Here is a 12557-nt window from a genome sequence, read left to right as displayed (position 1 = left end):
AAGCTTTGTAATTGCTTGGGCGTGCAAATTTAATAGGTTTGATATTTGAATGACAAATATCATTCATAGTTTTATTAAAGGCAAGTCGTGGACTAGATGCTGTTCCGCCGGTATATTTTCTAGGCATGGTCCGGATACCGGTGTTTAGTCATACCGCGGTTTTTTAAATGTTATAGCTGCAAAGCTACAAAATAAGTCCAAAAAAAAAAAAAAAAAAAAAAAACAAAAAAAACATTGCAACCTTTACGAATGTTAGAGTCATTTTATTAAGGAGTCAGAAAAACAGTCCCCAGGATTTTCTCTGGAGTATAAAGCTACCTTTCTCCCACCTATTGCTGCACATTGCCATCAGCTGGCTGAAAGAAGACGTGTGTAATTTTTTCTCATGAGAAAGCCAAATTTAGATGTTTGGAAAATGTTCTGCTCACAAAAAAAAACAACATATAGCCCCGATGTAGAAATTAAAGAAGTGACCCTTATCACTTTAATTTAAAAAAAAAGGGCAGTTTTAAAGTTAGAGTGAGGAAGTAATGAGTGGCGTTGCCTCTGCAGTCAATTGTAGACTTGGTACACAAGTGGCGATAACTACAGCTAGATCCAGTAGCTGTAGTTGGGCTATTGTGGCCCAAGTTGCAACTGCAGCAAGAACCCCTTGGAATGACAGCAATTTGATTTTTTATAAAGTTAATATCTTTTGTGGCATCTTCCAGCAGCACAACTACACATTAGTTAGTACTGGCAGCTTTTAAGCTAATGGCCAGTTCAAGAGAGGCAAAGACCAAAGTAAAATTCTACCACCTTAAAACAACTCCAGTCTCAAAATAATTATTGTGGTTTATGCAAAGTGAACCTTTAAGCCTTTAATAGATTTGCATTGTCACTGACACAAAAGTTGGTGACTATTTACTCTATAATAGCAGATAGGAAGTAGTGTACTGCTAATGGTCTTCCTGTGTGAAACATATCTAGAACTCAGTGTTTTTGTTCAGAGTTGCACTCTGATATAAAAATAAACTGGTGTAAAAAAAAGACTAAAATATTGTAGTTTAGAGTACCACTAATACAATATTATTGTTTGGTAGATATTCTGGTAACACTTATGTTCTATTTTCAGACCAAATAGTTTACACAGGAAGAATATTGGTGGGGCACCTGCTTCTACCTCCATTTGCTGTATAAATAATTGTCAACTTCTTAGTAATAAACGTCCCAATGTTGGTGTGACAATAGCTTAAAGGCTCATAAAACAATGTTTGCAAAAAATCTAGATTGAACTTAGAACATTTTCTATTCAAGAAATGTAAATTTTTTCCCCCATTTTTGTCTGCCTGGCATGTTCTTTTGTATTTTTTCATGCCTGTGTGTTTATTAACATGCGGCGTTTCAAGGTTCAAGTCTAGTTGCTGGGTTACTGTTGCCTTGTAAGAACTAGGGACTGAGTGGAAAGCAAGAGTAACCAAACCACTGTACCTCCCACAGCGTCTCTCACACACGCTTATTCGGATTTAGAGAGTCACAAATAAACTGTTATAACTGAATATTTTTAAACTGTAAGCGATAATACATTTTCTTTTGTAACCTCGATTACTAACATGTTTTGATCGCTTTGTCTTCCCCCCATCCCCACTCCCTCAGATATGGACGAGTGGAGAGCGTCAAGGTCCTGCCCAAGCGAGGCTCAGAGGGTGGAGTTGCAGCATTTGTGGATTTTGTGGACATTAAAAGTGCTCAAAAGGCTCACAATGCAATCAACAAGATGGGGGACAGAGACCTGCGCACAGATTACAATGAACCAGGAACAATTCCTAGTGCAGCGAGGGGGCTGGACGATAGTCTGTCCTTAGGCTCACGTGGCCGGGATGTGTCAGGGTTCACAAGGGCGACAGGGGGGGCCGTGTATGGGCCCCCCACGTCGCTTCACAGCAGAGATGGACGCTATGAACGCAGGCTAGACGGGTAAGTGGAGAAAGTTCGTCCTCTGAAGACAGAGCGAACCGTGGTTTGTGGTAAACGCCTTTCCTCCGAGCATCTTTCCACCATCTATTCATTTACTTATTTAGAGGTACAGAGTAGAAATCATGTTTCAGAATGAAAACTACTGAGGATAATCTCTAAAGTACCCCAAAGAGTAGTTAGAGCTCCTGGATTCACACTCGGTGTTTTCCTAAATGAAAACGTGTCCGTACACGAGGGCATCTGTCGGCTGTTATGAGCAGATAGGAGTTCAAACAGCTGCTGGGGATCAGGTTTGTTGTCTTGGTCATCTCTGTGAGTTGGAATGGTCAAATGTGGAAAACACGGGCAAAGATTGGATACCGCAAAATTTCCCAGGATTATTGGAAGTTACTGGAGAGAGGAAAAATAAAAGAGGGAGAGAGGGAGTTAAAGAAAGAGAGAGAGAGTGGTCCAGCGGCCATCCCTGGGATTCCTGTAAATGTGGAGCTACCTGCCCTGTTCAGTGGATTAATTTCACCCATCTTTTCTTCATGTAACAAATCAACCAAGACACCAGCACACATTACATGTATAAGAGCCCATTGTCTGGATTAGTCTGATTTGGTTTCTCACCTCACGGAGGTGCTCACTTCTCACGTGGGTTGGAGTTATGCGGATACCCTACACAGGATATTTATTCCCTACTGTTGGATTAACAATGGCATGACACATGAAGAATGTGCCTTCGTACTAAAGGTATGGTTTGCATTCTACCTTTTTTTTCCCATTTATTTGTGTACTTTTTTTTTTGTTCGTTTAATTTTGGGATTATATCTAATCAGGGCATTACAAATTGAGCTTTGGGAGACCTCTACTGATGACTCAGAACAGTAGAGACAACAAAAACAAGTGAGCAAAAGACTTCCCCCCCCACCAGATTTTTTTTGTGGAGTTTATTTTTATGTTGCAAAAGTTGAGGATCAACTTGGACTACATTTGGATCGTATAAATAAAGAGACATGCTGGAAGTAGCTTTGACTGGAGTGTTTAAATATTGGTTCTAATGGAGAAAACCTATCTCTCCTTTGTGGATTAACAGCTCCTCTTCTAACTGTGGAACTATAACTAAACCATGGATACAATTAATGAATCGGACAAAAGTAGAGGACTAAGTTTTACCTTTGGACCGCATTTGCAGAGGACTTAGTTTGAGATTGGAGAGCACACAAACTCTTAATTGTGAAAGAAATGGAAGATACTCAAGAGACATAAACATCAAGGAAACTTTGAGTCGTTATTACTGCTGCCTACCGGTGGAATGACAGTACTTTAATCTGGATTACATTTTTACCTGTTATCTACCCCCGTAAACCTTCCCTGATGTGCAACAAGAGTCTGACTGCTTTATGGATGTGGGCATTACTACCACAGTGGATGTTAGGACTTCAAAAAACAGAAGGCGATCATCACTGCAGACTCATCGATCAACTTTCTAAAGATGGACTTCTGGATTTAACTGGACTCAAAGTGAAACTGATTTTTTTTTTTTTTTTTTTCCCCAGTGGATTTGTAAACTCAGACATATTCCAGCATTAAAAAGGAAACCCTAAATCGGATCACTGAAGGAATATTTGAACAAAACCGAACACTCCGGCTGGCCTGAAAATGAGGATTACACTTTGAAATGTGAACATTTGTGCTTCAGAGTTTTTTTTTTTTGTTTTTTTTTTTCACCTCCACTCAACATTTTTTGCCATGTTTTTGCTCACAAAGTTCTATCTCCCTAAATTGTATTTGGAATTGTAGGTCAAGTTACCACTCTCTCAAAAGGTTGGTATGCCCTGCCCTGTGTATTTTAGCTGTCCTCTCTAACCCCCTAGTTTGATCCCCTGTCTCTCTCCATTTCCTCACTAACCAAAGTAGCTGGTGCATAGATTTACTGCTTTTTGAAATATGTTACTTTACCTTGTATCATTCTCCTTTTTCTTCCTCTTCTTACCTTACCCCACCCTCAGCTCCTGGCCCCCACCCCCGTCTCTCTTGTCTGATGGATTCTTAATCAATGCAGGTTTTGACGATACTCCATAAACAAACAAGCAAACAAAAAATATATAAACACATTTATGCAGATAAAGTCGCTTAAAAGGAAATGCCAAGAAGCAATTCACTTATTAGACTGATAAATTAAAAGATTTCCAATTCGTAATGAATTAATTCAAAGCAATGTTCCTTCTCACAACTGCAAATGTCCCCTGAAAAAACGTTAAAAAAAATTACTGCTTATTTCTTGAAACAGCTGTGCGGCAGAACGTCGAGTCAATCCCAGAAACTCCCCCGGGATCTTATCCTTACTATTTAACATTTACGTCACAGATCCTTCTTTAAGCAAACACTCTCTGGTGATTAGAATCAGTCCTAAATTGGAAGCACCTTTGAGTATCTATATGTTAAAATCAAGCTGTTAAAAGGCATAGTAAGATTTTTTTTTAAAATTACAGGGATGTGTTAACCAAATGTACAACATTTAATATTTGAAAAAAAAAGTAGAATTTTTCAAGAAATAATCTATCTATCTATCTATCTATCTATCTATCTATCTATCTATCTATCTATCTATCTATCTATCTATCTATCTATCTATCTATCTATCTATCTATCTATCTATCTATCTATCTAATTGTGTTATCCTACACATAATGTTGAAAAAGATTCTTCTTTTGAAATTATTTTCATTGCGCTTCACTCGCATATTATTTTTCAACATTTCCTCCCACTGGTTTCCCCTTTGTTGCAGATTTTACGGTGTAGCATACGGTAATGTTGCAAGTCATCGAGCACATCATCCATTTCAGTATCGAGCTCACCAAATTGTCAGTTTGATGGATTACACTGATTTGTAACCTGGATGAGCACAAAAGACACGCTCTCGTTTCAGCTGGTTTATTTCCCAATCCAATTTCAGGTGTTTCCTGAGAGAATACTATAACTGGCTTTACTTCACTACTAATATCAGAAAATCACATTACTGCAGATTATTATTTAGTATGTAAGAACAACAGTGTAGAGTTTGTCAGTCTCTTTATGTCATAACTATGTGTAGACAGTAGCTAGGCATAGCCATTTCAAAAGATTCTGAATGCATTGTTGCTATATGACAGAGCCCACATATATAAGCCTCCTTTTTGTCATGCAGCAGGAATGAATCCTCATGAATATGCTGCTCACGTAGAACCAAAACAGTTGATGTGCTTAGCATGCACCCGAGTGGACTAATAATCACACACTGATGGAAATTCTGTCCAAAGGTGAAAAAGAAAAAAAAGAAAAAAAGAACTGAATTATTTTTAAGCTCTATGAATAATGTAAAACCTGATTTTTTCTTTTTTGACGTGAAAATGAAGGGTATCTGTTGAGCCCTGGGCCCGCGCCACCAAATTACCATTTTGGAGAGCATCTGGGGGTCAAGCTAATCCATCAATTTCACAGCAGACATCCTTGTGCCATACATGCTATTCATGAATCCAGAACCCAGACGATCAAATCAAATAGGCCGAAACAGAGCTCGCCCCCTGACCCTCTTGTACTTTTTATGTATCGTGCCATGAAAAGACTCGGTGCTTGTCTCCTTAAGCAAATAACTCTGAACATCCAGGGCACTGTATAAAGTTCACACAGTGTTCTGCTCTTTTATGCAAGGCTTCTATTTACGATCCCAAATATTTTGTTTTCATTTTGCCCATATCAGCACAAAGAGTTGTCATAAAGGGATTTATGTTCTTAGTACAAAGGGTTCTACCAAAGTCCTCGCATCAGTGGCAGTAAAATGAAGGCGGCAGGTGCAAAGGCCAGGTTGAGCCCTCACTAATCATTTACCAAAATCCCCCTTCAGGACATCGTCCGACGCCCGGTGACGCAGAGGAAGATGCTTGTGTAACAACATAATTTGAGAAATATATCAGCAGCCTTTGATACCACTCGTCCTATAGGTTCCTAAGGACAGCAGGGAGATTTACATATAAATGTGCTTATATGATAAAATAACAATTTGATTTGAATCCATCTGGACAAATGCTTAAACATTTTCATATTTTCATTGCGTTGAAAGAACTCCCTCGTTTAGCTGAAACGTCAAGGAGAGACATCGCATTTTAAATTGTACGGCACAACAAAAAACATCTCTGAAAGATTTTGTCACAATTGCCGTTGTTTCCCTCAAAAATATCTGACTGAAAAAGCATTAAAAAAAAGAAAGAAAAGAAACAGCAGTTAGATAAAAATTGTAGTGAGAAAAAAAAGACCAAAATAACAGTACATTCTGTCCAGCGGATTCATTTCCAGCTCACTGCAGCTTTGGACAGGATAAATTAGGTGGAGAAGATAGTAGGATTTAACCATCAAGGGGAAAAGAATGATAGCTTTTCTCATATTTGATATCCCAGTTGTTAATATTGAAAGATCTAAAAAAAAAAATTGAATTCTTTTTGAATATGAGCCGGAATTACGGTAAATGTGTAACATGTGGAGTGGCTGCTACAACATGACACTTCTATTCCGATCAATACAACCGACTACAGCAGGCGTGAGAGCGGACCACGAGTGTGACAGACAGCCACTCTGCCAATGTAAAAATAGCCAGCCTCTTATTTGTAATGTTCTGTATATAATGCTTACTATTTAGGCGATTCCATTCATTTTTTTTAGTACTAGCTGCTGGTTATTAAGTTCAGTAATTTTCATTCCTTACTGTAGTTTGAATTGGGGTAACCTACAAATCTTACACAAGTAATTTCAAGACGTTGCTGTGATAGGTTTGAAAACTTCAGATTCATATAAAACTCCAAAGGTATTCATTGTGAGGCCCAGACAGTGAAGTTAAATAGTCAGTGCCCTTATTAGTTTTGTGAAAGCTAATCTTTGCTGGACAAATGGCGTATAAAAATTAAAAAAATGGTACATTCTGAAAATAATCCTGCACCAGAATAAATAAATTTTTTCTGTAAAGGATAAAATTTAGGATTATAAATTATACAAACAAAAAAAAACAGTAAATGCAATTTCTGTTTGTAATACATAATTTATTCATAGTGTAGCATCTTGAGGGTTTGCCACTACATTATTATATATATTAGTTTCTTGATTTTTTTTTGCCTTTTATACCTTCATAATGTATGTCCTTTTCTAGGGTGAGGTGGGCAGATACTATTTTAAGCTACTCACTGTTTCTGCTCCTTCTTTAACAATTACAAAAACGTAACATTCATAAGCAGCTACCCATCTTTTTTTTTTTTTTTAAATGAAAACCTTAATTTTAACATTTTTCCTAATTCTCTATTTTAACCAAATCTAAAACCCATTCATCTATTTTGCAACGTCCCGCTAAAATGAGGATCTTAAGTGTCTTTGGATGAAAACACATCCGGCCTTGAGTTGGAACAGCGTGCCTAATTTGCTGCTTATAATTCGATCTGATTTCCAACAGCAGTAATTGCTGTCCCATCCCGCTCATTATGGTGAGTTTTGTAATATGACTCCCGTAATGACAAATCACTTGGAATACCATTTTAAATTCTGATTGCTGATTGTTTCAAGTTTGAACAAAATGTCCTCATTAAAACCATTTTTTTAACGTAGATGTCAAAAACCGTTGGTTTGTAAAGGTTGTTTTTAGAGATCTAAAGCTATCAGACTGTGTAGTTATGACTTAACGGCTTATGTGTTATTGGCTAAACAAAAATCCTCAGCAAAATGATAAAACATGTCAACATGGCTTGTTTGTGGATGACAAAGGAAACGATTATAATCAGTCTTCAAGTCACAGATGAAAAGAAAGAAAAAACCTGATGCTCACTTGTCTTATCAGGCACGTATTTAACCCTTCTTTTAGTTTTGTTGGTAGATTAGTCACTCATTTCTCCTTGAAATGCAAACGTCTTTCTCAATTCTTCTCAAACATTTTGCTCCGTCTTTCCCTGTGTCTAATTATGGCAACCCCCTTATTGTATATAACAGATCATGTTGATTGTCCACCAACCTTGAATGATAAAACTGCAAAGTAACTTGGTTTCTCTTTGTGTTTGTTAGGACTGCGGAAGGTCGGGAACGGACATACGATCACACCACCTACGGACATCACGAGCGACCTGGTAGCAGCTTCGACCGTCAACGGCACTATGAAACAGACTATTACCGTGACGCAAGAGAGAGGACTCTTAGCAATGCTGGAAGTGGATCTGGCACCACTGGTGGGAGTAGTACAACTGTGCCGTCAGGTGTCAGTGGAACTATAGTTGGTCCCGTTTCTGGAAACACGGGAGCCGGCGGATCGGCTGGGGCGTCGACGGGAGGGAGCGCGGGATCTACGTCCAGCGGGGTCGGCTTCTACCGCTCCCACAGCAGGAGTCCGTGTCGGTTTGAGGCGCCAGAGCCTCGCTATGAGTCTCGTTCCAGGGAACCGTTTACTTTGGCCAGCGTGGTTCACAGGGACCTGTACCGGGATGACCGGGGACGGCGTGTGGAGAGGTCATACCGCCACAGTCGCAGCCGGTCTCCACACTCGACACATTCGCGAAATCCCTCGCCTCAGAGACTGGTGACTCAGACTACTCGTCCTCCACGTTCCCACAGTGGGTCAGGATCTCGCAGTCGCTCATCCAGCTCAGACTCAGTCAGCAGCACCAGCAGCAGCACGAGTGGCAGGTGAGTGAATTACACAGTCAGATTTTGTTTTTATTTTTTTATTTCCCTTGTGAAATTATTAAGTTCTATGCATGAAAGTAAACCAAGATAATAAGTGTTTTATAGGAACTCAATGAAAGTTGTATTTCCTCATTAAATGCCTTTCATCAGCTATGTTGACCTCAAGAAATTGTGCAACATCTTTTTTTAAGTCCATACCACATTTTCAAACAAGATTGTGCAAGATGTCTAAAAATCTAATTCCTGCCAGTGGTGGAGATCTCATCTACGTCAGGATGCTGCTTAAGATTAATTTAGCTAAAAACTGGTGTTTGTATAATCCAAAGCTAATACTTAAGCATTTATTTGACAAATTTTTTATCCATACATCCATCCATTTTCTGTTCACCCTTGTCCCTAATGGGGTCGGGAGGGTTGCCGGTGCCTATCTCCAGCTACGTTCCGGGCGAGAGGCGGGGTGCACCCTGGACAGGTTGCCAGTCTGTAGCAACAAATTTTTTATTTAAAATGAAAATTGTAATATTTTGGGAAAGTGATTTATTTTATTTTTAATTTTCTGTAGTATATTGGTTTCCAAAAGTAGAAAGCAAGTATTGACTAACATGGGCAGATTTAGAACATATGTTTTTTGGGGGTTTATTAAGAGGTTACAGACTCGATACACCTAGTGACAGGTTTGGTTTTGTCACAGTGAATGAAGTGCACACACCATCCTGGTATACATGGCCCCCATTCTCTCCACATTTCCATACCCAAATTCCCATGTGCCACATGTTGTAATATCAGCAATTAGCAATAAATTGCCATAAGAGCAATACAATAGCTAAGTGCTGTAGAAGACAACATTTACACAGTAATGACATATGCCAACGCTTATGCCTTACGAAGCATATGACTTTATGTTATTTGTATGTACCCTGGATATGACGATGAGTGATTTAAGACAGTGGTGTCCAAAGTTGGTCCTCAAAGGCCGGCATCCTGCATGTTTTAGTTCTCTCCCTGATAGTATGTCAGTGTCCCCAGCATGTCAGTGTTCTTCTTTAGCCTTCTAATGAGTCAACATTTGATCCAGCTGTGATAAAGGATAGAAGTCCCCATGGGGCAGAACATATGGAATGATAACATTGCCCTTCTCTGCATTAACCACTGCCACTCAGAAGTTTGGACGTGCCACACAATAGAGCTTTGGACATTGCATTACAACAAGTGAGCAAAATAATGTGTTCATTCTTTTCTAATAGCTATGGTAACAAAAATTAAATTCGTTGGTTTCTACAGAGTGCGTACAGGCCTTTTATAAAAACGTATTCTATCCGTGAAAACTGAAAAAAATAACATTTTGTAGGTTTTATCCCCGTTATGTAGAGATTGGATTGGTTTATTCTACTCTGACTACAGATTATTTAAAACACAGTTTGGGATTTCTGAAAAACGTCCAAGGAAAGGAGGGATTCTTAGCTTTGTCAGCGATCGTGCCAAAATGACATCTCAATATTATGAACCTCTTGTGTCACTATATCACTCTTGCATCAAAATGTGTAATATTTGCTTACCATGTATTTAGGCAGCCAGATGTTACATGGTGAAAACTGAAATCCAAAACAGAAGAGTTACTGCTATACTTAGATTATGGGGGTCATTTCTGGTCAGCAATTGCAAACAAAGTTCAAATTTAGCCAAATGTGCCTCCGATTTACTGCTTGTGCCAAAGCTTTAGAGTTTCATGTGTCCAACAGCAACCATAGCAACATTCCTATTTCCTGTATTCAATCATTTCCAAGGAGCTGTCACAAAAATATTACATACTATTGTCCTGCAGGTAATGGATTTTATATTAATCGGCAGAAGTGTTCAGTTGGTGATGCCGACTCATTTCACCGGTAGTTGTATTCCAAATGGGGTTACGCAAGAAAAAGTGAAGGCACCCTGAGGTTTTTCTGCTTGATTAATGCCTCACTTCAGGTGCTCTGTCTGCATGTTAGAACATTTATTTGAAGGCACATGTTGCCAAGAAAAGATACTGCCTGTCACAAAACACGCACACACACCCCCACCCCCACAGCCTTTTTGTTACTTATATTCAAAATTCAGTTATTAAATCCTTCTTCCAATTTAAATTGTTGTTGGTAAGATTGTCGCCATATGTGTTAAGTGGTTGTCGGTTTTAAAGGAGAGAAAATGATCTTTGTAAGTGCTACAATGGCACTCTCTCTGTATCATAAATATTTGCATACTGCTAAAGTCCACTTAGATTAGCCAACGTCGATTTATGCTTTTACTTAGCTTGCCTCGTGGGGGTGGTGTTTGAGAGCAGTGGACCACGACTTTTTTAAACCACCATAAAAGACGACACATTTACCTCTTTCTAATACTTTGTGGTAAATCCACTAAATGCTTCTCATCAATTGCTGATGCACTTTCTTTGTGAAGAAATATGACGGAGGTTATTACAACTAGGAAATTTTATATATATGTGGCAAACACTGCAGTAGATTGCAATAAAAATAAATTAAAGTTATCTACAATTAAAATGTCTTGCATCACTGAGTAATTATTGTCAATCTTGTGAATTTAAATTCCTAATCTGGGCTTTTGCGTTGAGTTCTGCTTCTTTCACTGCTATCATGACACCTCTAATATATTTTACTGGGCATAAATATAAAGATTAAAATCACAGTAACACCGTTTCATGGGAAATGACTCTATTTAGCTCCTCTCCAGTTTTTTTCTTTGACTGCATCGCCTTTGGACGTGGCTTTGAACGACGTGTAGCGACACATGTGGTTCGTCCAGGAAATGCTGCGGGGAGACTATCGGGAGATGGCAGCTGTATTTTTCGCACTGCCTACCTCTGTGTATGGGTAACTGCAAGCCCCCCACCCTCCCACCCTCTCCATGAGATCCAGTTGGAACTGGAAATTTCTGGCCAGTGCTGGCTGTCTGCCCACTCCCACAGGCCAGGCTCCGTCAGCAGCACTTCCGGGAGTGTCTGAGCGCAGGAGGAGAAAGTGAGAAGGACACAAACAGCAGAGGGCCTAGAAAGCTGAGACAGACATGGGAATTGTCTGAGTAGGTGCATGAGGCAGGCAGAAATGTGCAACTGTGCAATTTTTTTTCCCCCGCTTCACGGATTACAAGATGCTCTGTATAACAGTGAAATAAAGACGAAAAAGGTGTGCAATAGAGGATGGTTTTTTTGGGGGTTGGAGAGGGGGCATTGTCAGTATTTACTGCATTTCAAGAACTTTCCCGCCATCTATACATTTAATCAGAAATTTGTGTGCTATGTTTTTCACATCATTTTTAGAATTCGGAGAGAAGAAGCAGTTTTTTTGTCTTTCAGTCAAGTTCACAAAATTATGTCATGCCATTTTGACTTTGAAGTATAAAACCCTAAACAAATATTCCTGTATGTTTTATAATACATCAGCAGTTTAAGACATGGTGCCCTGTGTTCCTTTTTGAATCTGTCCTGATAAAACCATCTGTAGCTGAATTTCATTGATACTCAGTGAGTATTAATGTCCAGTGTGTGTAAAAGGCACGAGTTGACTCATGGAAATTGACAGCAGTGCTTTCAGGGTTTTACAAATAGACTAAACTGTATAGATTTTTTTATTTATTTTTTTGCTGAACAGGAATGAAAAAGTTCTTACTGTCACGTGTTTGACTTCATTTATTGAAGTAACACTAAATAAAAGTACACACCAATTCTCAAAGAATGTCAACATAGGGTCAGTTACAAAACAACGTAAATTAAATGCTGCTAATTTCCATTCAACTCTGTTGCAGTTCCATCCAGCAAAGTCAGATTTTAATCAAACTCACTTTAGTGTGTCGTGTTATAATCCATGTCCGTAGAGTCTGTTTCAAATTGATACAAAATAAGATTTTGTCTGTCTAATGAAGCCGGCAGATTGGAT

At 38.9% G+C, this 12557-nt stretch overlaps 1 protein-coding gene across 1 annotated transcript in view; it reads left to right on the top strand.

Annotated features, from left to right (window-relative positions):
* Positions 1-12557, top strand: part of spen (spen family transcriptional repressor) — a 28721-nt gene that overhangs the window by 2364 nt on the left and 13800 nt on the right. The window contains exons 2-3 of the mRNA XM_032570417.1: positions 1636-1956; positions 8017-8631. Coding sequence (XP_032426308.1) covers positions 1636-1956; positions 8017-8631 — 936 coding nt within the window. The remainder of the gene's footprint in view (positions 1-1635; positions 1957-8016; positions 8632-12557) is intronic.

This window comes from Xiphophorus hellerii, chromosome 1 (assembly GCF_003331165.1).
Source record: "Xiphophorus hellerii strain 12219 chromosome 1, Xiphophorus_hellerii-4.1, whole genome shotgun sequence".
Taxonomy (NCBI): Eukaryota; Metazoa; Chordata; class Actinopteri; order Cyprinodontiformes; family Poeciliidae; genus Xiphophorus; species Xiphophorus hellerii.
The sequence above is the reverse complement of the archived record's forward strand: the minus strand, read 5'-3'. Positions and strand labels throughout refer to the sequence as shown.